Raw genomic sequence first — 26,215 nt, forward strand, 5'->3', positions numbered from 1 at the left:
AATTGTGTTACTGAAGAAGCCTTTAAAAATAAGTGGAAGTTTGAGATCAACTTATTGTTTTATTTGGATCGAGCCCTTGTTTCGAATCAAATACCATGTAGTTACATGTAATAATATTACAATAAATCAACTAGTTAAAATAAATAATTGTTATCTGCTCACATATAAAAAAAAACTATAATTTCATTGTGGAAATCATTTTTAATTTATTATTATATAAAAATGTTTTAATTGTTTTTATAACCAAGATGTTTTCTTTAATATAGTAATATAATGGTTCACCGTACATTATTGTTCTAGAATTTACTAAATTTAATAATGTTAGTAGTAAATAATGAAAACTAAACTAATGAAAAACAGTTGTACCATGCAAAACATCTCACACGCAAATAAAACCAAAAGAAATGGGGCGTGCTTTAATGATTTTTTGGAATTTACATAAATTTACGAAATATTCTAAAAAAAAATGAGTTTTACATATATAACAAAAATAACTTTATACAAATCATTTTGGTTATTAAGAAATACTATATAATTTATATGTTTACTTTGAACTGTAAATAAAGAAAATTACAGGTGTAAATTATAAATCTTGTATTTTTATTCTATTGCCGTAACATTTGTAATCTGACGTTAGTTTCACGAATATACAGAAATATCTCGCAAAGTACAGTTTCGCTTAGTGCGGATTCACTGATTCACATTTTTTTTTTATACATAAATGATCTTTTTTTCTTTTTACATATATTTTTTGTATACTGTTTTAAATTTCTCGGTTATTCCGGTTTCAAACAATGCGAGTTATTGGCGTAACCTATTACTATAAATGTATGTATATTAATATATGCTAGTATTAAATATTAAAAATTGCTTTATGACAAAAAGTTTTCTTCAAGTAATATTTTCTTTGTTTGTAATTACAGAAATCATGCAATTAGAATGTATGTAAATCTTACCGACCCTAATGACTACGAGTAAGGTGTAATTATAATTGATCTTTGTTCATGTTTATTACAGGATGCGCAAACGAGAGAATAATAATCCACAATCAACACGGAAGACCCGGAATGTTTTATGCGAAATAAATATCACCTAGTGCGAAGCACTGCAATAAAGGAAAAGCATTTTCACAAATAGCAAAAACGAACAAAGCTCGTGATTTACGATGAAGTAGTGTCATGGAAAAAGTAGAAACAATAAGTGCAATTGGCTGAAACGAATGGGATGTTTTGTTTTTCGTTTTTTATTGCGGAAAAAGTTCGAAACCACTAAGCCAGAAAGAGCTAAAGGAAAATTAGATTGTTTGCGTCGGGCTCGACATATTTTCCATAAACACACATGTGTGTACAATGACAAACAAATAAAATTGTTTGTTTTGTCAATCAATCATAAATAAATTATAATCTAATAGGATCAATTATTCTTCAAATCAATTAGTGTTTTTTTTATGAACATATCAAAACATAAACTTTTAAAAGATCAAAAATGGAACTAACATTAATTATTTGCTTTTAAATTTAATTTTACTTTAAATGTAATTGGTATATCTCAAACTTTGAATTAAAAAGTTTTTCGTTTAATTTTATCTAAAGGATCACCAAGAAGATATAAAGCAAATTAGTTAACAAGTATTGTAGATGGACTTATATAGTGATATAAACACATATTTGAGTATTAATTACAATTTATTTAAATTAAGTATACAAATATAGCTTGAGATCTATATTATTTTGCTCTTTTTAATTGTATATAGTAACATTTTTTGTCTTCACAGTTAATATAATATTAATTCATTTGGTTTTATTATATAAATAAATTTCAGTAGAAGGGAATTGTAAAACACATTACTTTAACTGGAAAAATAAATGTATTAGGAATAGTTTAATAGCAACATAGCAACTAAAGGAAAAATCATTAAGAAGATATAAAATTATAATTTATTCATATTTATTTATTATAGAATTTTAGATTTATTATAATTTTCAATGCTGAGTATGAAATATATTTTATTTTAACTGATTTTGAATTAAATTGATTTTTTTTTTTAGAAAACGATAACATAGTAATTATAGCATTGGTGATTTATATGTCAAGTGTGTAAGATCTAGATAAGTATATTTTTATATTTGATAGTATTTTAATAACGTATCTGACAATAATAATAAAATGTAAATCGTTTTGAAAATGTGTTTGATCGATACTAATTATTTTTAGTTTCTTCTTTCATTTTCTAAATGGTATAACTCTTAACGCAACTTTCTCGGAACGATTTAAACTACTTACGCTTCCATAGCAACATCCAGACTTGCGAATTCTGTCAGCATTATTTTATATATCTATGCATGTTTCTTCATTTTCTAATCGTAGCGAGGCAATCACAGTCAGTTCAATTAATTTCGTCAATATTTTTATGATAACAATTTTGTAAATAGTCATTATCAATAAAGAAGTTCCATTATACAAGGATTAGAACATTTTTTTATTAGGAGTTACGTAAAGTTTTTATATTATTTACAATAACCCAAGTTTTGATAATTTCTTTCAAATGTCTTTTTTTTTTCACGTTTAAAAATATTGTGAATTACAGTGATATAAAATTGTCGATATTTTTGCACGTTTATATAAAATGTGTTTGTTTAAGTAACGATAAATATATATTTACAGTTGAATTTCAATCAAGCAGCTGCAAAATTATGTTTTTTTTAGTTTAAATTCATCCAACATTGATAGATTCTAAACTTAGGATAAATAGTGTGTCAGTGATGACCCTTGAATATGTGTGACTTTTTATCAAAGCCTCAGCCATTACTCAGTTGTCGACATCTGTTACTTATTTCCATCCATCTCGCTCGTTTGATTGTTAAATCAATTATTTTACGTGAACATCGATGCCGCATCTCTGGGATGAAACTCTCGACTTGTTTGTGATTTAAGTACGTTGTTGTGGCCACTCGGATTAGTAATTGCTTGTATATAGTTTCACAATTTCTCGGCCTTTCATTCGAACCCACTTCTAGCTTAATCTCGATCCTAGAAGTTTGCCATTCGATCAATCACTGCATCTCCCCTTATACTCGTCGTTATCAAGGGACGATGCATCATAGTATGTAGGACAAGAGTAAAAGTTACTATTGGATTTGCTATTCGGAGCGGACGTCGTTCGGGGAATTATTGCGTTTATACTTCGGTTTTTTGTTACTTCCACAGCTTCTTCAAACAGAGATCGAGAATGGGGCGACGTCTGCTTTGAGAGATAACGTATTTTTTGAATTTCAAATATCCACTTGATTGAGTTTTCCGATACTGCTATTTTCCGTCAAACAGAATGTAAATGCCATAGGGTCAATGAATTTTAGATTTACTCTTTTCGCAAAGAATATATTTTGTTTTCCTTGTTGCGTTAGAAAGCGATAACAAAAGTATTTGTGCCTTATTTTCGATTCTAACCGTTTTACTATAGCTTTCTTCTGCAAAACAGTTTTGCCGAATTAAGAAATCAATTAATGTTCAATGGTATAACGTTTATTCTGTACATCTTTTGTGTTCGGGTTTTTTGGTATACGAGAAGATGAAAACTTTCATTTTATTTATTTTAAGTTTTTCTATGTTTGAATTGACCCGGATTTTTTTTGCCGGTTCAAATTACTCTTGGTCCTTAATGACTTAGTGCTTTACAATAGAGACCGAAAAATCTCTCGAGTTAAGGAAACAGATTTTTCAAGAAGATTGGCCACAGTTATTTCCATTGTACATTTTAGCATTCCTTGACATCTTTAGACTATGCAAAGCAATTCATTTCCACTGCAAATGCACGCATACTGCGGATGGATATTTTATTTGTATGCATTTACACCAGTTTGCGAGCGTTGAGTTTCCTTACTTGCGGAAGTTCTTAATAATTGCATTTAATGAAATTCAATTTTAGAAAGTGTATTACATTGTCGATTTTCACTTAGATTTAATTTAGATGGAAATCAAATTACGGAAAATCGTGTTTATTTTTTTTGTGTGTGAGTCTACGAAACCAGGCCGTTTTAGGAATTCGTGCCGCGATTTTCGCCCGTGATTGGATTTACTGCAAGCACCACTTACCGCCTTTTTCTTTGGCCCGAGCTCTTCGCCACGATTGTGTCTTCGACCATCCAAAGGGCCTCCTGGGCCTCAAGGTCCTGCAAATCCTGCCGGGGGTCATTGGGTATGCTCTGTCCCGCACCTATTTTGAAGCACCCGAAAACGTCGCACAAACCGAAGGACTCGCCCTTCTTATCCTTGAAGCTACCCTTCCTATTCCTATCTTTCCTGCGGTCGCAACACAACGCGGCCGTGATTGTTGAATACTTGTATCCTCCTTGCTTGATAATGTTTACGTATATCTGCGTATGGTCTGGATGGAAGAGGACGTACGCGAATCGAAGAAGTCGCCGCGGCAAGTCTTAATAACACACTGACTGCTTCGCGTTGCACACTCTCTTCAATCTTCAATGAACGTATTAATTAATGGTATAACGTTTTCCTTCTATGCTTTCTGCACTGAGGAGTATATGGAATAACGGACTTGGGGATGTTAAAACACAAAAGATGATGCTATATACGCGTGTCCATGTAACAATTTATGCGATTGTAATTCTTCTCCTTAATTAATAAACACTACGTGGGTCTCCCTATTATTCCATCATTCACAATTACCTAACTGTATATAAATATTTACCTCTTTAACTAATTTCACTACAGCATAATATAATACAAGTAATCGGCTATTGCAGCAACAAAACAATGTTTATATTAAACAACAGTTTTAAAGTATATTTAGTATATTTACAATGAAACTGCATCTACAAAATATAAATATCAAATAAAATTTAAGATAAAAAATATGAATTGTTAATAAACTAAGCGACAAAATTTTAATTAACTATTATTTATTGAACTATATTTTACAATATTTATGGGCCACATTTTATTTTAAATAAAGACTATTTAAAATAATATGCTGAAACTATTGTGAAAACTTTAACTGTAGGAATAACGTGAAAGTTAATTAGTTATCGTATATTTTTTAGAAGTAATTAATTTATTGCAATACTATAATGAAGTAAATAGTTCTATCTATAATTACTTAATTCATTAAAATATTACTATAATGAACATAGTATTTATTTTAAAATATAATTTTCTGGAGAATAATGTAAAGTATATAAACCTGTTGCGTATTTATCTTTTTACACGATGGAAGACGTAATCTGAGTACGAAATTTCAATTATTTAAAATTGTCTGCTCTTGAGAATTTGAAATCCTTCAAGTCTAGATCATAGACAAACTTTGTAAAATCTGATTAACAAATTAATTAATTTCAGACATGTATGCTCGATTTATTAGTAATTAATACAAATATAAACTTTACATCTAATTTTATAATTTAGCAAGGATATTTTATATGAACATTAATCCAGCAAATATATTTAAAAGTTTATATATAATTATATATAACAATATCTATCATATAAGTAAGTATTGCGACTTATTATAGAAATAGCATGTATATATTCGGTTCCATTAAATTGTTAGTATGTCTCGAAATGACAATTGACATTTTGCATCAAAGCGAAAAACTTCTATCACTACTTTCCCGTTTACTTAATTATTTAATAAATAATTGGCAAATCTGTTGGACGCACAAGATTGAGAAACTTCCTATATAACAAGGAAATATATATTCGTTTTAATGTAAATTAAATACGTTTTAACATATATATTGGATACCTATAATATTTTTATTATACTATAAAATATTTATTATAACTCCTCATTTTTATTGAGATAATAAAATTCTTCCTTATACGTCATTATAGTAGATCTATATTTTAAACTCGTTTAATATACAGAAAAAAATATAACACTATAGTAAAACGAAAATAACATGTTTGTCTAAAATATTTCTGTTGTTTATCCAATTAGCTCTTAACATCATTTAAATTAATATTAATTATAAAGTAATTATGATGTGAATATTGATCTTATAATCAAATATTAATGTTTTCGGTGAGTAAGCTAACTAAATCGTTATATGTAATTAACTTAATATGGGTATCACTAAAAGTTATTTATATTTTTAATTATCATATAATTATTACTTTATCAAGTAGTGAGAAAGAAGAAGAAAATTTATTTATTAAAAAAAAACAAAATAAGACTATGAGCATAGATCTTTCGTTTGTTTTTAATTAAATGTTGTTTAATATATAAATTCTTGGCTAATTGCATACAACTGCATTAACATATTAATCTCAATTAAGTTGCTTCTAAATCCAGATTCCGTTGGTAAATATAAATTCAATATGCATATTAAGCTATTATTATTAATATGAACTGTAATATGCAGAAATCAGCGTTCTTCATTTTATAGGAGCACAGTTAAATAGCCTCATATAAATACTTTTAATTGTATAATTTTGTGCATATGTAATCAAACACTTGCTCGTTACATGTTCCATATTTGTATATCTATGAAATTACCGTATTTAACCTAAAAAAATATTTAAAATATCATAACAAAATTTAGTTCTATCAAACTTTATATAAAAAATATATCTATTCAAGCAAATAAGTATCTTGACTAACGTCATTTTATGTTTACTTCGTATATGTATTTTAGTAGTATTAGTTACTGTTGTTTGTTAAGAGGGATTTCATCTTGCCATCGATCAGATATCTTTTCGTCCATGTTTATCATGAGAATTTTGCGTTAAAGCTTGTTTCTTTAGGAAATTGCTTCCGTTCTACTGGTGCTAATGACCCATCCAAATATTATCTGCAACAGCGTTTTTCAACCTTTTAACCGCACAACCCAACATGTTTGTAGTATTATAGATGAATCTTTTTGTGACTGTTTATTTTCATTTTGTTATGATTTGATTTATAGGTTTGATTTATTTATCTATGACTGTTACAATCAATATTATCATTAAGGTTAAAAAGTTTAAATTACTTTATATATTTGAACGAGTTTGTTAAAAGTTTGTAAAATAAATAAGAATGGTAATTTAGTTATATATTGATATATTTAACAGTAGTAAAATTTACTTAGAGTAAATTATTGTCCGTTATATGTATGCAATAAATTATTGGTATTATCGTTTATAAAATGAATTATATAATAGAAAAATCTATATACAATATAATTATACAGAAACGTATAAATTGTTTTTGTGTAATTATAACTTTTGCAATAAATTTTGTTTTTAATTAAGAACATCAATCGGAAAATTCATCAGTTCATGATTAATACTTTGAACAAAAAAAATCTGTACCAAATATACTAATGACATCACCGTATGTAATTACAGCTGCAATTGCAGTTTCAGTGTAATCGGACTCGATGATAAATAATGGCAGTTGGTACACCTGACAGTCATTGATGTTTCATACAGCACAAAAACAAATTATTTTGACAAATTTTGTAGATTTAATATTCCATGACCATAACTTTATCTGTGAGCAAACTAAGTAGGTTTTTCGATAATCAATTAATATGTTATGTTTCTTGCAGTGGTTCTCAAACCTTTTGCAGTTAAAAAATTTAACCGTCTGTCATCAATCTTTATAAACCCCTCAAGTATCCGTTGCGACCCATACTTTGAGAATCACTGGTTTATTGGATACATTAAAATAACCGGAGGTCGCGGAAACTTCGTTGCGCTCCATTATCAATAAACTATTTGAATTTTCCCCAAAACAATTGCCCGTTTTCAGATGAAAAGCAGTACGCAACGGTAACCATTTTAATTGCGTACGGAGAATCCGAACTCTTTTTTTTTTCTGTATTTAGTTTTACGCTATTTGTTATTATTTTAAATGCAGTGTACGGAATCGCATTCAAATTTTGTCCGCACGTGATGCATTTCCATAGAAGAAATTATGCACGAGGCCGCGATTGTAAGTTTCTACCATTTTCACTTGAACAAGCAACGGCGCGCAAAACGCAAGAAGGCTCTATCATTCGGCTAATGATATGAACTACAAGAAAAGAAGTAAGTAAATACAACGGAAGAAAGTCCGCATTTGAACAGAGAAATCCTGTTCATCTGCCCAGTCAATATCAAGTGTGCTCTATCTGTTTTTTTTTCGTAAAATTTTATTCATAAATTTATGGTATAATGCAATTAAAATATTTCCACATCGTGTCTCTCCTATGTTTGCGATGTGTAGGTTTGGAAAATCACAGATTTTGCAATTTTCACCCATCCGAGTTGCACACTTGCATTCCTGAAACTATGGATCACGCTCTGAAGATGGTTGTGGCATTGGAACAAACGGTGATTAATTGCATCAGAAGCTTACACTTTGAACTGCCTTAAACGTATGTCCTATTTGCCTTTATTATCAATATTTGCTTGATTTTATATGTTGAAGACAGTAAATAATAGTGTTTGAAATAGTAGGTTCGAGTTAATAAAATCGATTTATCCTCGCAACAAAACTCTTCGTGTCATTATAACAATTAATTGTCGATGTAGTTCATTGCATGTCCGTAATGTTTTTCAATTAATTAAGTTTCAATGTAATTAACACACACAAATGGTCTTGACTTTGGTGAAATATTTGTACTACAAGTAATTTATTGAACAATAATTTTCTTTTACCCTCTTAGAGCTTACTCACTAAGAATTTGAACTTAAAAGCCAATATAATTTACTGCACTTAACTTCAAGTTGTTGATTTTGGCAACGTCGGGTTACGTTATAGTTTTTATAATATGGATTGGATTTATATTTTACAGTAACAAATATTCTTGTTATCGACTTTACAAATCATGTTATGTTATTTTATTATTAATAAATCTAATAGACTTTTTGTTAGTTAACCTCAATTTTATGCATTCCTCTGGTTTATTTAAGTTCATTAACTTAAATATAAACTGCTTCGTTTTTTTTAATATTTTATATACATAGCACTGTTTCAATGAAGTTTGTAACTTAAAAATGGTTTATAATTGCTTTGAAATATAATTAATTTAAATAATATCTATTTCTATTTTATTTTTAAAAACGCATATATAAACTCAGTTTACTATATTGATATTTTGATTATTCAATATTTTATGCTATTTTTACTATTATACTGACATTTAAAATATCTTACAATAGAATTATTAGTGCAGTTTTATTATGTTTTTCTCTTATACAATTTTATAATTATGTAATTAAATAATAATCTCCAAACATTGTAATTTATATACGGACAAATTAAATGCACAACAGGTAACAATGATTGTAATTGAATAATTATAAAATGTATTTTTAATAGAAAATAATTATCAATTTCTTTTATAACTGGAAATAATTTAATACATCCCAATAGTTTCACTTTCATTTTTATTCGCATTGAAATGCAACAAGCAATATCTTGCAGTATCAGACACTTATATAAATTGTTATTTAATCGGGCGGAAAGACCTTCATTTTTTAATCTGTAATTATTTATGTAATTTTATGTTTGTTGCGATAAATGTTTTTTTTTGCTTACCATTTTATAAAAAAAATATTGATTAATAAAATCAAAAACTTCAAAGCATGTTAAAGCAGATTATACTCAATTATAGTTTGATGAATTCGTAAATAACTAATTGACTCTAATGCTTATTCAGAGCTGAATAACTAATTAAGAAGTAAAATATATGAATGTTTGCGTATGCGTGTGCATGTATGATTGCTACCTTGTATTATTTCTTTTTTTCCTTATCCTTTCGCATTTAATTTTGACACACTTGTGCTCTGATACACTCTAATTGCGACAAGCAAATACTGTGGTGGAATTAGTTTAATACCATTTCTCGTTGTTAAATTGGTGTGAAGTCAGGACCACGCGATACGCAATTAATTTTTCAAAAGGAGGAGGTCCTATTGTGCCCTAATAATATTTCATTTTTTGACGCGTCGAGTGTTTAATGCTTACTTTTCGAAAATAAATAATAATGCATTAAAAAAAAATACACTCACATTGCGCGCTGTTATTGTTTTGGAGTTTCGAACGCTAATTACACTCGACGTAATTAATTGCATGCCACGACTGAGTTTAATTCAATTCTGATTATACAGGGGATTAACGCGCTGTTGATTTGAACCCATACATTATGGTATCGACGGATATTCAATAAACAAGTTGCTTTCAAGTGGACCCCTTTAATAAATATTTTAAAAAAATCTAATGCAGTGAATCGAAAATTAAAAGGAAATTAGTGTAAACCAGTGGTTTCCAGACTTAATGTTACTACGCCTCCCTCAAAAGTATGTAATCATTTGGCGCCTCCCCACACCCCTCCATTTCATAAAAGGAACGCGTATAACAGCAATATGGATAAGAGCACAGGAATGTATCTATACTTGCTGGATTCCCCAAACATTCAGCTTTCATATGCATATATTGGATTCATTCTATCTATTATAGTTTTCGAGTAAATCAATGAAATGTGAAAACACTGCTTTTTCGAACGTTCTAATTTCAATTTTTCAACGTTTAACGCGTATTACAGCAATTTGGATAAGAGCACAGGAATGTATCTATACTTTAGCAGATGTTTGGAAAATTGCTCACTGCTACTAATATTCGCGCCTCCCCTTAGACTAGTCCACGCCTCCCCAGGGAGGAGCGCCTCACAGTTTGGAAAACGCTGGTGTAAACTAAGAGTAAAGAAAGAATATAAGAAAATGTATAAGAAAATATTTATGTATTTATTTGCATCAAAAATAAATAGGGGAATGCTCTGCTTTTAGCAACACGATGAAATGTTTCCTGAAAATATAAGAACATGAATTATCAGTGAAAATATTTTTAGAGAATGAAATATAAATTGAAATAATTTAATAATATCAAATATCGCTCTCAAAAAGACTTGTAATATTTATTGTAATATAGATCGTATAGAAATAATCATCTTATTAATCAGTTAAAATCAGTTAAAATAATATTTAAATTAGTCCAACTGATAAATAATATTTTAAATCAATAACTAATAATTTTATACCCAAGTGGGTCCAGACAAAACAAAAATTAAATTTGTAATAAGTATTTGTAACAATAAAAATTGGTATGCATAAACAAAATCTGTGCATAGTTTTAATGAATTTGCTGATTAGAAGGTCGTAATTCCTCTTTCCTTGACATATTGTAGAAAAGGCATGTTCAAAAGGTGGTACAATGCATTTACCACCGCCCCTCAAAGAGTTAAAGAAATTACAATATTCTTATAGTAAAAATTAGTTTAAATATATCTAATTTTTGCTATAAGCATTTAGTTTATATTAATAATCATGTCATACATGAAAATTTGATCAACGGATTAATAAAGATTTTAACATTTAATGGAATAAATAATACATATTTTTAAAAATGTGTTTGAAGTAAAATATATATATGCATTTTTTTTAATTTAACATTTTCGATAAAAATATACATTTTTTACCATTATCTTATAGATCTAACACTCATTAATTATATTAATGAATTACATCTGTGTTATTTAAAACAAATGCACATCAACTGAAAATATCTTTTTAAATATATGTGTATAATGTTATTCTCTTTGTAGTTGAACAAATCGGCGGTTGTATTTTTAATGCTAAATCTAGAAAAATGAAAACCCTTTGAAAAATATTTTATCCCATTATTTAGTTTTATTACCTTATTCAGATGAAGTTTTTTTTTATATATTAAATCTTATATGACTATTTTAAATAAATTATCAAAAGGAAGAGTAGTAGATGTGAATAAAATTAAAAGTGTATAAATGTTTATAATAATGCAAATAAAAGTAATGAAATATAAACGTGAATGCAATACTGTTCTAACTCTTTTCATTTCGTCAGCATAAAATAACTTGTGTGCAGTTTTCTTTTACTGCGTTGTTAATTAAATATATGTAATGTTTCAAACAAATGTCTTATTATTTTTTATGGCGAAGGTGTGGCTGGTTCGTCTTCGCATTGACACCGATTGGAAAATGTGTTTGAACAGTAGGAATCCGAGCTGAAAGAACATGTTTTGTGCGAGTCGTCCTTTATATATAAATCGTTCATTAGCGAAATATAGGTGGTACACTTTACGACAGTAATAGCGCATTCCGAGATAAATAAAGATTGCAAGTCCATGCTTCACTCAAGCTTTCCGCAAACAAGATTGGATACACTCAGTCGCGACACGCGCATCGGATGCAAACCAATCGTAAATTCCGAAGCGAACATTACCAAACTCCAATTAATCGATGAATCAGATAGCCGATGTGTAGATTTATATTTATTTTCCAATCTAGAAATTAGGTTGCACAAAACTATTAGCATTGATAATAAATACTCTTACAGAGCACTCTCGAGGCTTATGAAAATGTAAATGCTTAATAGAATAGAACTAAGTCCGCGTGCAGATGGAATATGCATGGAACCACCCCTCGATTTTGTGTTATTTTAACGTCGAACGGAATATTGCATACATTCAATGCTTTCCATTAGGATTATTGGAAAGTTTACAATTAACGTAACATCAATTATAACCCATTATCAATTAGAGAATAACAAGTTCGGAATCGGGCGGTCCATTCATTACAAATTTAAATACCACTTCACCTGTACTGCATATTGCGTCCTTAACTCTAAGCCTTTATTTATGGATTTTAATTAATACGTGCTTGTTGGGTAGAATTTAATTTCAGAGAGACCGGCATGATTTCATTTGCAAATATGACGAAAATTATTTAAAAATATGTTCCTTAACATCAGACTACTATAACATCAAATTACTATATAATTACAGCTTCTATCTACGTATATATTAACACATATTATTAGAGTTCATTGAATTTTCAAGTCTTGTTTCATTTATATGTTATTTTAATTATTTTCTTAAACTTTACTGTAAATATATATGATAGCTATAAGTTAAAGTTATTCTGTACTTTCTTCCTTTCTTGCATTATTTTGCAAATATTGCTAAAGTTATAGTAATCAACATTTTTAACTTTATTAAAAATAATATCACTTGTAACTTTCTTACTTTATTTTTCTTTTTACAATCTGTAAAGTACTTTTGGGAAATTTAGATTCATGTGTCAATGATCTTAATGTGCTTCTTTTGCAGATGGAAATTATGGAAATGTTTTGAATCTGTTAACTATCTTTTGGATTACGTCCACACTTCTTTTTACGAGAATCAACGATAATCATCACATTGTTAATTTTACACATTTTAGTTTCTTTCCACAATTTTTAAATTGTGTACCGAGAACAGCAAAACTTCTCAGTACCGGTATTTATAGCAACTCGTTTGAGTCTTTGACATTTTACAATAAATGATGCAAAATTCGCTTGCAATCATCATTACTAAATTCTTCATACTTTTTTTGCCTCGGTTAGTTGTTTTCTTGGTATTTTGAAGTTATGTTACAGCGGTTAAATAATTATTTATGTAAGATTATCACTTTTGCAACATCAGCGTAAATCTCGAATTTAAACAAAGTTTGGCCAAAGTTTGACTATTTATAATAATCTGGACGTGAAATTGAGTTGCAGCAACTATTTTCGGACAGAGGAAGTATAATAATATTACTATTCAGTTTGTTGCATTATAGTACTATAATAATATTAATTCATTAATTAGTTTTCAATTTGTTTTGGGAACTTTGAATGTGTCCAATATTTTGTTAATTAATTTAAACTATGAGTTATTATTCCAAAAATCTGGGTCAAACTGAACGAAAATGTGACGTGCTCATCACATTTTCCGCCTCTATATAAAAAGAGATTTTAGTTGCGGCTTTAAAATGGAAGCATCCCTCATTCAATACGTATATGCGCTCCTCGGTGCAAATCCTTTATGGATGATGACATTTGAAAGATGTTTCCTTCCTTCCGCATAGCATGCGCATAAATTAGTTTCCCTTTTTTCTCCGCAGTCCTCAATCCAGGGCTTTGCCTTCCTCTTCACTTGCAATATTAAATTTGAAAATATGCAAATTTAATTTAATCTAGGAAATGTACATGTATATACCGCGTGATCTAGATTCTTTCTTTCATTTCGATATGACGAAAGTTTTATTAAAAACGTCAAGAATTTCGATTTGTTTGGCTTGTTTAAACATAGACATATCTCTTATTTTCCAGACGTGACAGTGGAATATTCCCGTGGCTTGCCCCAGATCACAGTTCCTTTGCCTAGTAGACGAGAACGATGTCGGTTCACGTTGAAGCCCATTACTAACACCGTCGGTGACTTCATCAAAATGCTCAAAACGGAAGACAAGGGTATAGACAGGGTGATTGCGATCAGCATGGACGACACTAGAATAGCCGCCAGTACTACCGTTGAATATTTGCTCGAAGAAGATTTCAAGCTGATCGTTAACGACAACACTTACATCGTTAACCCGCCTAAACCACTCAGGATATCAGGAGAAGAAGTAAAATGGTAAGACATTGTTTTGAGTTCTACACTTATAGTAAAGCGATTTATAATTTATGAAAATAATTTAATATTATATTTAGTAACAAATAAATTACCAATCATAAATACAAGACTTTTTCAAATAAGTTTTTTTTATCATATGAGCCGTGTTTTATGAAAGTGGTATAAATCGACTTTTGAAAAAAAAAATACCTAGACCTATAACAAGAAAGAATGAAATATAGAGATGTGATGAGTATACTGTCTTATATACTACGTATTACAATGAATACTTCACTATGCTAACTGTAAAGAAAAAATAAGTATGTGAAAGTAGTATAAGTCCACATGGTCCATATGCGAATTGATTAACGTTTGCCAATATTTACAAATTGATACAAACCCAAACTTGCAATATCTCAATACACGTATACCCCAACTTACGAACTAGATTCGTTCCAAAGGGTTGTTCGTAATTTTAAATTTTTTATTAATATATTTATATTCTACAATAATATATTGGAATTCGATAACATTTAAATGTTTCTGTATGTTTGCTAACATGTGTCATTTATATCTCATGACACATAATGATATAAATAGCATGATAGCAGTTTTCAACTCGTATTGCATATTATATAATTTTTTTGAACTTAACTTCAAACACCTATTACTTCATATCATTACATGTATGGTTATATCATATAGCGACAATACAATATAAAATAATAATATTTATTACAATAATAAATCACCAAAATACAAACTCAATACAATATTATAATAACCAAAATAAGTTCAAATTAAATTGCTGCAAAGGGATATTGACAATAGGTACTTCTGCTCTACAAAATAATATTTTCTTTGGATAATTTTTTTTGTAATTTATTAGGTTTAGAATCTTAAATGCGATTAACCGAAAAAAATCCAATATGAAAAATTCATTTTATATGTTCATAAATGTTATATTGTATGTGATACAAATACATATGAATGAATAAGTTGAGAGAATAGGTTTTTGCAAGACGGTTAAAAGTATACTTAAATTTTAAAACGGTATGGGACAATTCTGAAGAATATACGACATATATAAAATAAAATTAGAGAGCGCCCGTAAAAGTTTTCATAACTTTTGATGGTCCCGAAATCTCGGTTCTCTGCGGAAGGTTCAAACTTTTGTGCCATAACAGGCACAGCAATTTCCTTGCTACGGCGTAGTCGAAAGACAATTCTCTAAGAATGTACTCCAAGTTTTTCACAAATAATTAAACCTGTGTTCGTTTCTTCCATTTCAGTTTAAGTGACATAAAAACGCTAGTGAGTAATTTATATGAGGCGCTCAACGTCCAAGAGCACAACGTCCAGAAGGAGAAAGATTTGAATATAAAAATCGAGACGTTACGAGAGGAACTCATGCCGTTGGAAGAGGTACGTACATTTCAATGAGAATTTTTACTGATTAGGGCGTGAATTGTTGCGGTTAAATCAATCCGGATTTAACTGCATGCCGCATCCAGATAACCGCTTTATTGTTAGTAAGGTTATTCGGGCAGTCCGCAAAATCCCTGATAATTTAGGATCCAAGATCTGTATGCAGATTTAATTATATTTTGGATTTCAATTGTTAAATTTGCAACAACAGATATGGTTATACCTTATATGTATTAAGCGGTAGCAGTTATTCATTCCAATAATGATTCTATTTAATATTTGAATCAATACTTTATAGTTATAAGTTTATATTTAAATTCTATATCCTATCTAAAAGAATAAAAACTTTGACATCTAATAATATCACTATTATATGAAATTTTCCAAAAATAAATGATATAAGTGTAATACAATATATTTAATAGATAATTCTTTAAATGCTTTTTTTCACACACGCAATAATTTATCATTAATTATTTGCACGTTTTAGATAGAAGATGCAAAAGTATATGTAAAATATTTGTGATTAGGTTTCTGCTGAGTATTTAATTAGTTGTTAAAACATGTTTTAATCTGTCATTAATAGTAATGATCATTGCTATAAGATATTATATACTCTCAGATCATTAATTAAACCTTTCTTTATTAAAAAATGAACTGAATTAAAACATGCTTATGGAAATTTATTACCTAATCATATACTTTTATGACTTTAATTAAATTTATATTACTAGGCATGTTAGTTTATGTTTTCTTACGTTGTGCTGATATAAACATTTGTTATGAAGAGAAAATTGAATAATTTTTAGAGATTTAGAATAATAAACACAAATAAATATGAATATGATTATAAAAATATATAATTACTTAACAAATTTGTGTATAAAATCAAAATTTTATTATGTTATTTATTGTAATTTGTGCATTCCTACTTCATTTCTATTACGTTTAAATTAAGTAAAAACTTTCTTAAGAAATATATTTAAGTATGTAATTATAGAGCGATATTTTTTGGAATAGAATAGATTAGTGATGAACAAGTGTTTATTTTCATTCAATTTATTTTTTGTAGAATATAATATTAATATTTTTTAAACTGTTAAAAGAGAAAAACTTGGATGGATGCCAAATTATCAATTTACATATACTACCTAGGCTAGTTGGAAATCATAAAGCACTTTCCACATGATGAGCAACAAACGGAAACTCTCTAAAAGTAAACCGCATTCTTATTATACACGATACTTGATTAATATAATTTTTGAAAAATAATTTCATGCAATTGCATTTTTTTCGACGTAATTAATCATAAATAATTGCACGATTACACTGCTAGTTTCCTTTTTATCGTTTTCCATTCACATGCATATCATAAGAATAGGGGTGTGGGATATCGCATCATGCAAATATTTAATTTCCGCCGCTTTGAATTTCACAACGTAACAGGAATGTTATTGTAACAGGTCTGCAAATCGATTGCGAATTAATTTCATATCTGGAATTGATATCAATATATCAATGTGATCGTCACGATACGAATTTAATTAATTTTGTTATCGCTCTTTTGTTTATTGTTTAGCAAAAGATGCATTTGGATATGATCGCACAGCGAAAGTCCGATTGGATGTCCTGGATCGGGCTTGGATTGATGTCCGTGCAGTTTGGGATCCTGGCGAGGCTCACTTGGTGTGAATATTCCTGGGACATCATGGAACCCGTCACCTATTTTGTGACTTATGGAACTGCAATGGCTGGATATGCATACTTCGTTATCACGAAACAAGTAAAAATAATGTTATAAACCACGTTTCATGCTTTACTAAAATTGTTTCTTGCAGGAGTACGTACTGAAAGACGTCAAGGATAGGCAACATCTGCTGGCTATCTACAAGACCGCAAAGAAGAAAGGTTTAGATCTGCAAAAGTACAATCAGCTGAGAGAACAGATCGTCCGACTGGAATACGATTTGAAGAGGTTGCGGGGACCGCTGCAGATGCACACTCCTAAGAAGACGAATCCCGCGACAACGACTGACGATGCCAAAAAAGTGATCTAAGTGTTAACTAATTTATTTATTTTTATTTATTTAACTGAAACAAAGAATACACAAACATAAAGAATATACAAGCAGAAGAAGCAAATCGGATTCCCTTCGAAATCTCAAATCATATCCACATATGAGGACGTTAAGCTGCCTTGCTTTGATTAGTATTTGAGCTAAAGGGCCCAAGAAAAGTTAAAAATAATATTGTTATATGTTAAATATAAATTAAGAAAATCTTCTACTAGTTCTAATCGAGTTACATTTTTCAATTCAGGGATAAATATTACGTATAATTCATCATCTAGTTATAATAATATTATAAAAGAATAAAAAAACGTAATGTAAACGAAAAGAACGGACGCAAATTTATAAATATAAATATATCGAACCGCTTTACAGGTATAATAATAGAGGCAATCGAAACATTTTTCACTCTTTCTCTTCGATTTTTATTTTACGGGAGAGGTTTTTTTCAAAGCACTAATCCGTCCTAAGCTTGTGTGGCTTCTTGCACAAAAGTCGTAGTGAACATATAGCTCTTAAATTTTCATTATTTTCTTATAAAGAGAAAATAAAAATTGGAATTGGCTTTAATCAATTTAACCTCTTTGGTTTTGTTACTTTGAAAAGAATTGGGTAAACGTTTTCCTTCTGCTAGTCAATTTCTGGACAATCCTGTCTTTTTTTTAATCTGTAGAAATGAAAAAAAAAAGTTTATGGATTTAAATATTAACATGAATTTAACAATGCACATTTCTCTGTGATTTTACTAACAGGTTATAAAGGGATTACGAAGTTAGATACAATCATATTTTGCACGGCTTGTTGTTAATGCTTAAACGATCGCAAAAGTTTTTAGACATTTTTCTGTAAATACGGATTGTTTTATTTCTTTCTAATTTAAATTTAAATGTTATGCTCGTACTAGTCTCCTTCTCGATGGCAGTGACTAATTTCTAAATCTTTTTTTGTATAAAGGGTAAGGATGTATGATTGTTAATTGTTACATAGGTTTTTAAACGGAAACAAATCTTTGCACTCTCGATAATTATGGTGCCAATCGATTTTTTTAATATTTCACACGAGAATGTTGTAGACTAGAAGGAGGAAGGGTTATTGTATAAACAAAAAAGTATATGAGTATAACAGATGTGTAAGTGTATTATATTTAATTCCTATCTTCCAACTTTACTGAATTGCTTCTAAATAAATATAAACAATAACCTATTATGTACTTATGTAGGAAATAAGAATTTCCAAATGAGATTGTGTTTTAAATTACTATGACAATGTTAAGTATTTTGTTTTGTGGCTGTTTTTCTATTCCTGAGAGGAAGGAACCGAAGTGTTGTTGAATAAGTTTGCAATTTTGTTTCATGTTCTTCTCAGTTTTGATGAGTTCCATTTTCCGAATTTTAAATGTTCCGGTCATTTGTATAATACCATTTGTACATATTTTAATCAATACATTGTAACTAAAAAGAATTGTAAGAAAATATACAATTGTTGCCAATATAAAACATTTTCTGCATAGCTAAATATTTTGTTTCGTTTATCTACGTACAAATAAGATAATATACAGGTAAGATTTATTTTAAATTGTGCATTTATTAATACCTTAAATTAATAATAATATTTTTAAATAAGTATTATATAAAATTTGGGGCGACTAATAGCCGAATGGTTAAGTCGCCCTATCCACGATCGAACCGGCGCCGGTTCAAATCCTGGTCAATACAGGCCCTTTCTGAGCCCTCTCGATGGCAATAGGGCCATCGTTCATCACAGATGGAAATAGTAGAATCGCATAGCATCAATATACTACTGAAGTTAACCTACAAGTCGACAGCCAATCAACAAATTTAAAATAAATCTAATCATCATAATGGTAGACTATCCACCGGGATAGATTATCCATTGAATGTCAACCGCGATCTTAAATTTACTCAATGTTCATATTGATGAACAGATTGTCAATAAAATTATACGACATAAAAAATATATAAAATTATAATAAATCATGTAAAACAGATTTTGTTTTAAGGATTTTTATTTGTTTTATTTACATTTGAACTAAATACTTTAATCTATTGCCGAATTTGCAATTGGGTTTGCAATGTGGAAGAGATCTACACGATTTGGTTGGATAACAAAAGCAGGAGCGTTAAATGAGATCCAAAGTCGCCATTAAATAAGGCTTAAGAGAGGAGATCCCCAATTTCGTATATTACCACAGTTTAAGAAAATCATGTTTATAAAGTGACCTACCGCTATTATTTATTTGTATCCTCTTTGTTTTTTAATTATTTATTACCATGGAGACAAAACTTTTATAAATGTCAAATTCTACTAAAGCCATGAAGACCTTGAATATTTCATCTATTGGTAATTTATCAGCAATGAATGTTCTTGAAGAATACAACTCGCTGATACCCACTCTTCGTTTAATATTAGGTAACTATAATATATTAGATATTGCTTAGTAAACTGAATATTTTGTTCGTTGTAGTGATGTTATTTAGAGCTGGTTCGTTGCTTGTGCAAATAGGCACATTTCCTACTGAAAATGTTTACAACATAATTTTTCAAAATGTCGTCACCTTTTCGATTTCTGTGATTTCTTTTGCTTTATTTGGATACACTTTGGCTTACGGGCGTCAAGATTTTTGCGGATTTTTCTCGTTTGGTTCATGGATCGATTCCGTTGATGTTAATTACGAACGAGCTATTTATGGTATGAATACGAAATTAATTATTAACTACAGTATATTTATGTTTCAATAACAAATATTTTTAGGTATTTGTGCAGCTCTAATTGGTTCCTCTGTAATTACAATGCAGGTGTCTGGAAGGTTACATTTTGTAGCATATATATTGATTGAAATTTTCTACTCCGGTTTGATGCTACCATTGGTGATGCACTGGACTTGGCACGAGGATGGATGGTTAAGGAATCTGAATTTCTTTGATGTGAACGTGACGTTCGTTGATTACGCGGGAGGTGTTTTGATACATACAACATCGGGAATTGTGGGTCTGCTCGGATCATTGTTTCTGGGTAGACGCTTGCTGCGACTAAACCGACTTGATGATTGTTCTGTTGGCACAGAATCCAGTGGAGCAACTTTAGTGGGTTACATATTAATGGCTTTAGGTTTACTCGGAATGTCGTTACCGAAAATTGTTCACTTGAAGCACGCCCTGAGCGTTGTTCTGATAAATATGATTGTGGCGATGGCAGTATGCACCGCCGTTGCTATAACTATTCAACTGATATTTTGCAACAAGCAATTTAATTACTGGGCTATATTGAGCTGCGTGCAGGCATCCTTAGCAGGATTAATCATTACATCGTCGGGAATTATGTATTATTCTACAGTTATAAGCATACTAATTGCATTAATTGGAGCAGCGTTATACACACTCGCCTCGCGATGCGTTCAAGTATCGGCAATTGAGGATTACAGTAACGTAATTGCTTTGCATTTAATTTGCGGCCTCGCATCGACTATTTTCCCGCAGATATTCAAACACGAAACAAACAGGAAAATACTTTACGGGACATCCTGGAATATTCTGGCGGCGTTAATGATTTCAGCTCTATTTTTCGTTACTTTCTCTTTAGTATTTGCGGTACTTTGGTGTTGCGGGTTCTTAAGAAATATAAACGACGAAGTTTGTCATGAACGAACTAAAAGACTTCTCGATAATAAGAACGTCTCGTTTGCTAGAAGATTGTTAGGGTTTAAAGATGAAGTGTTCTTGGAGCCGGGATTTGCTAATAGGAAAATTGGAAGTATGGAAACGAGAAGTACAAATTCGTTAACGGGTAGGACACGCGGTGGATTTAAAAAGTTTTCCGATTATTCCTTTAAGCACAATGGAACTTCGCAAGATAGATCGAAGATTTTTGGTGATAGAAACAAGGATTATAGAAATTCTCAGTCTTTTGAGAATCAAAGTGATGATAAATTCATAAATTACAAAGAAGAATTTTTTATTGGCGCTGATGATTATAAAATGAGTAATTTTGATTCAGATTAATTACTTAAGAAATTATTTATGATATTCATTTCAAGCATTTCATCTTAGAATATACGCTTAATTGCTATAGTAATAGAAATGTTATATATATAGGTTTTTATCAATAAAAGTTAAAATTCATGATAGAAAAATTCCGGATTTATATACGAGCGTTCCATGCCGAAAAAAAAACTAGAACTTGATCTCGCTGTTTAATGATTTTGCTTTTCATATATATGGTTATTTTGATTCTTGTGTTTTATAATCGGAGACATGCGTGACAAGCGTGATAAACATCCTTTTTTATTTTATTTCTAATATTCAAGGACTTTCAAAGCCAGTTATTTATGAATGTTGTTTGAAATTTTATCAAATAAAGTTTAAACATATACTCAGTTGTTCTTCTTTGATAGGAGGCTTTGAATGTAATATTCACACAGTAAGTTTCTTAAATTTTCATTTTTTATAATAAATCTATCAATAAAATAAAATAGTTATAAATAAATGAAATAATATGTAATAATATGCTTTTTATAAATACTAAATATTTTAAAATTTATGTTTTACAATAATTAATCTCAATAACAGTAATTACAGGACAGAAAGACATATGGTCGGTAGCCTTTTGCAGCAATTTGTTTTTATTTTCTTAGTATGTTATGTTGTTCAGTTGTTGCAATAAAAGTTATGTTATGGTGACCCTTACCCTTCGACAAGCTAGACATCATCCGGAGTTCAATTCGACGACGCTTCATTCGCTCCACGGATCAAATTACTAGCAAGGCGTACTGTGGTGCTCACTCCAGCCCGCTTATATGACGTCACCTGCGCGCCAATCCAGCCCTTAGCTGGTATTCCGGGAAGGTCTGATAAGGGTATATACTGGTTAGGGTATAAAAGTTGCAACATATCTGTAACCGGCCTCTTATTTTCTCTTGTCGCCTCTTATTTTTCTCTTGTCTTCTCATCTTCTTGTATCTTAATATCATGTAAATATCAGAAAACTTTGTATCTTGTGTATCCCTCTGTACTGTAACTAGCCATGATTTACCCTAATAAACATATATACAAGCATCTCCAAAATATAATTTCAGAAATTATAATGAAAAGCAAAATACATAAAGAACTGATTGTTATTGTAACGTTTCAGGATGGATTTAAACTGGTATGCTGTACTTGTTGCTGTGATTGCTTTGCTACTATGGATAATTGATCGCAAAACAAAGCAGTTAATAGAACTCCCTGGACCAAGACCGTTACCATTTGTGGGAAATATATTACATCTGACGAACATAAAAGGTATGCATTAACATTTCTGATGATTAAAAGAGCACAGATGACTTTAAATACATATAATAATTAATAAAAAATAATTATTCCTTTAATGTGATAATAATTATTGAAATTGTTATATGTATTAATGTAGTAATATTAAATCTAAATATATATAATTGTTTAGAGGTTTTACCAAAGTTTTTAATGTTCATGCGAACCTACGGAGATAATTATAAATTGAAATTTGGCAACAAAACATTTATACAAATTTGCGACGCAGAGTTAGTGAAAAAAGTGGTCAACTCAAACAATTTCAACGAAAAATCTGAATTCTATTCCTTTCTGCATAGTTGGCTAGGTACTGGTTTATTGACAAGCTCAGGTAAGATTATTGTAAATATTTATAAGAATATCCGTACAAATAATACATTTTTATATTTTAGGCCAGAAATGGCAAAATCATCGAAAGATCATTACACCCACATTCCACTTTCAAATATTGGAAAATTTCATACCTACATTTGCCACAAAGTCCGATATATTGGTTGAAAAACTGAGCGCTTTTTGCGGCAAAGGGGACTTCGATATTTCACAGCATATCTTACTTTGCACACTGGATATAATTTGCGGTAAGTAGTATATATTTTGAAATAGTTGGAATTATTCTATTACCTTTGCTTATAGAAACTGCTATGGGTACCTCCATGAATATACAAAACGATTCTTCGTCGCCTTATGTTAAAGCCGTACACAATATGAGAGAGATATTTATGAGAAGGACATTATCGCCTGTTAAGCAATTCCAGATATTTTATCAATTCTCAAAGGATTACAAATTAGAGAAAGAATCTTTGGATATCCTTCATTCAACAACGATGAACGTTATTCGTAAACGCAAAGAACTTCTCGATAATACTGTTGATACAGTCCCCGATAGGAAAACAGCCTTTCTCGACACATTGCTTAACAATGGCTTAGATCTCGAAGATATAAAAAATGAAGTTGACACCTTCATGTTCGAAGTATGTATCACCATTGAAAGTAATGTTATCAAATTATATAATTTAATTTGGAGGGTCACGATACCACAGGATCAGGTCTCTATTTTATCTTGTATTGTCTCTCAATATATCCAAATATCCAGGTATTTAATATATTTAACGTAAATTATTTGTTATGTTTATACTGTGTGTCATTTTCAGGAAATGGTTTATGAAGAACAACAATGCATATATGGTAAAACGAGCAATAAAACAACTCTTCAAAATTTGTTAAGTATGAACTACTTGGAAAAAGTAATAAAGGAGTCCATGAGGTTATATCCACCGGTCCCTACATTTGCAAGAAAAATAATAAATGATTATCATTACAGTAATTATATTTACTGTCTTAATAGATATTTTTCATAGTTTCTAAATTTTAGATAGTAATGTGTTGGCCAAAGGGGGAACCGCTGCAATATTTTCTTTTGGAATACATCGCAATTCCAGATATTTTCCGAATCCAGAGGAATTTGACCCTGAACGATTTACTGTAGAAAACAGCATGACAAGACCTCAGTACGCATATATACCTTTCAGTGCAGGACCAAGAAACTGCATCGGGCAAAAGTTTGCTATGTTAGAGATGAAGGTGGTAATTTCAAAGTTAGTTAGAAACTATAAATTTCTACCGTGCCCAGGTTTTAAGCCCGTTTTAATACCAGACATTGTTTTAAAGTCTGATAATGGAATTCGATTGAAAATTGTTAAAAGAGAATAGGTTGTATTTGTATGATAATACTAATATAATATATGACTTATACTATTTTTATTATAAAATGAATTGGGAAAAATAGTAGGTAGCGTAATAATAATATTTTACAGTTTATTTTTATTTATCTTGTATAGATAACAAGTTTCACGACTTATAAATTATTTATATATAGTATAAATGTTATAATACTCAGAAATAATAGAATACATATACCTGTATATAGATAAAGAATATATAAATATATTTACAACACTTGTTGATAATTATATTTACTAAAATATGTAATAGTAGCATACAAAATTAAAAATTTCATACGATAAATCTGCCCAACATTTATTAATTAGACAAAATATTTGATCAATTTTTGTTAAATCAGTCTTAATATGTAGATTATATGATAATTATAGTTATAAATAATTTCAATCAATTATATAGAATATAAATATGTTTATTATTATATATATCTCTGCAAGTTGCTGTTGAAGCAAAATCAAATAAGTAATTGTTAATTTATTTTTAAATATTACAATTCGGACAAATTACCGGTTCTATTTATTGAACATTTATTTATTTTTCAGCATAGATGTATCCATAGAGGCATTCTTTATCTGATTTCGTAATGTAATACATAATTCATTAAGCTATAAATTTATTTTTTTAATTGAAAAGAGATTTATATAAATTGATATAAATCTCCTTTAGCCCTATTTCTATCACTTTCGGATTTATTCCCACAATTTTTTGTTGGTTTTTGGGAATCGAACCAACGACCTTTTGTATCAGATTTTCGTGATACAAGCGGAATTTAAATTAATCACATTGCTTTTAAAATGTTGTAGTTTAAAATTATAAAATTTGAAGTAGGCAACCAACTGTACTAAACATAGTTGAAATAAGTACCAGCAATGATAAATAATCATAAAATATATACTTAGTACATAAAATTTGATGAGGACTTAATACTTTAAATGATGTAATTTAGAAAATTATAGAATTTTCTGGAATTAGATGAGTAACTTCTGTATGTTCCGGATGTAAAACGAGTAATTGTCAAATCGATATTTGACAACACTTGTTTATCTTCACAACCGGTGCACGTTGGTCTTTAGCATTTTATTGAAAAAGTTCTTTCTTATTAAATAATTATGGACGGCGACAAAACTGAACAATTTGACACCCTTTTTTTATCAATTGCTCAACACCATCCACAAGGTGCCTCACAGGTAATTCAAACAACATTTCTTTAGATAACCTCAAT

General features: G+C 29.5%; 4 protein-coding genes across 4 annotated transcripts in view; all 4 read left to right on the forward strand.

Moving 5' to 3' along the window:
• The window catches only part of LOC108560220 (calcium uniporter protein, mitochondrial), a 43,570-nt gene extending 24,755 nt beyond the window's left edge, over positions 1 to 18,815 (forward strand). The window contains exons 4-7 of the mRNA XM_017917676.1: positions 14,149 to 14,452; positions 15,724 to 15,856; positions 17,439 to 17,642; positions 17,698 to 18,815. Coding sequence (XP_017773165.1) covers positions 14,149 to 14,452; positions 15,724 to 15,856; positions 17,439 to 17,642; positions 17,698 to 17,916 — 860 coding nt within the window. The 3' untranslated portion in view covers positions 17,917 to 18,815. The remainder of the gene's footprint in view (positions 1 to 14,148; positions 14,453 to 15,723; positions 15,857 to 17,438; positions 17,643 to 17,697) is intronic.
• Positions 18,816 to 19,040: 225 nt separating this feature from the next.
• On the forward strand, positions 19,041 to 21,948 carry LOC108560221 (ammonium transporter 3-like). The gene is made up of 3 exons (XM_017917677.1): positions 19,041 to 19,057; positions 20,388 to 20,638; positions 20,702 to 21,948. The coding sequence occupies exons 1-3, from the start codon at positions 19,041 to 19,043 to the stop codon at positions 21,946 to 21,948; spliced, it is 1,515 nt and encodes a 504-aa protein (XP_017773166.1).
• Positions 21,949 to 22,880: 932 nt separating this feature from the next.
• Positions 22,881 to 25,042, forward strand: LOC108560231 (cytochrome P450 4C1-like). The gene is made up of 8 exons (XM_017917689.1): positions 22,881 to 22,916; positions 23,078 to 23,226; positions 23,387 to 23,584; positions 23,646 to 23,831; positions 23,887 to 24,224; positions 24,278 to 24,346; positions 24,405 to 24,573; positions 24,626 to 25,042. Coding segments are annotated over exons 1-8 (1,449 nt in total). The 5' UTR covers positions 22,881 to 22,914; the 3' UTR covers positions 24,964 to 25,042.
• Positions 25,043 to 25,980: 938 nt separating this feature from the next.
• Positions 25,981 to 26,215, forward strand: part of LOC108560233 (nuclear migration protein nudC) — a 42,839-nt gene continuing 42,604 nt past the window's right edge. The window contains exon 1 of the mRNA XM_017917692.1: positions 25,981 to 26,180. Within this exon, the coding sequence (XP_017773181.1) occupies positions 26,103 to 26,180 (78 nt within the window). The 5' untranslated portion in view covers positions 25,981 to 26,102. The remainder of the gene's footprint in view (positions 26,181 to 26,215) is intronic.

This window comes from Nicrophorus vespilloides, unplaced genomic scaffold (genome assembly GCF_001412225.1).
Source record: "Nicrophorus vespilloides isolate i.1.1-1 unplaced genomic scaffold, Nicve_v1.0, whole genome shotgun sequence".
NCBI lineage: Eukaryota > Metazoa > Arthropoda > Insecta > Coleoptera > Silphidae > Nicrophorus > Nicrophorus vespilloides.

Coding starts and splice junctions, on each gene's coding strand:
- LOC108560221 (XM_017917677.1), top strand. Junction 20,639..20,701: donor TTACGAACGAGCTATTTATG/GTATGAATACGA, acceptor AAATATTTTTAG/GTATTTGTGCAGCTCTAATT.
- LOC108560231 (XM_017917689.1), top strand. Junction 23,585..23,645: donor TGGTTTATTGACAAGCTCAG/GTAAGATTATTG, acceptor TTTATATTTTAG/GCCAGAAATGGCAAAATCAT. Junction 24,225..24,277: donor TTGACACCTTCATGTTCGAA/GTATGTATCACC, acceptor TTTAATTTGGAG/GGTCACGATACCACAGGATC.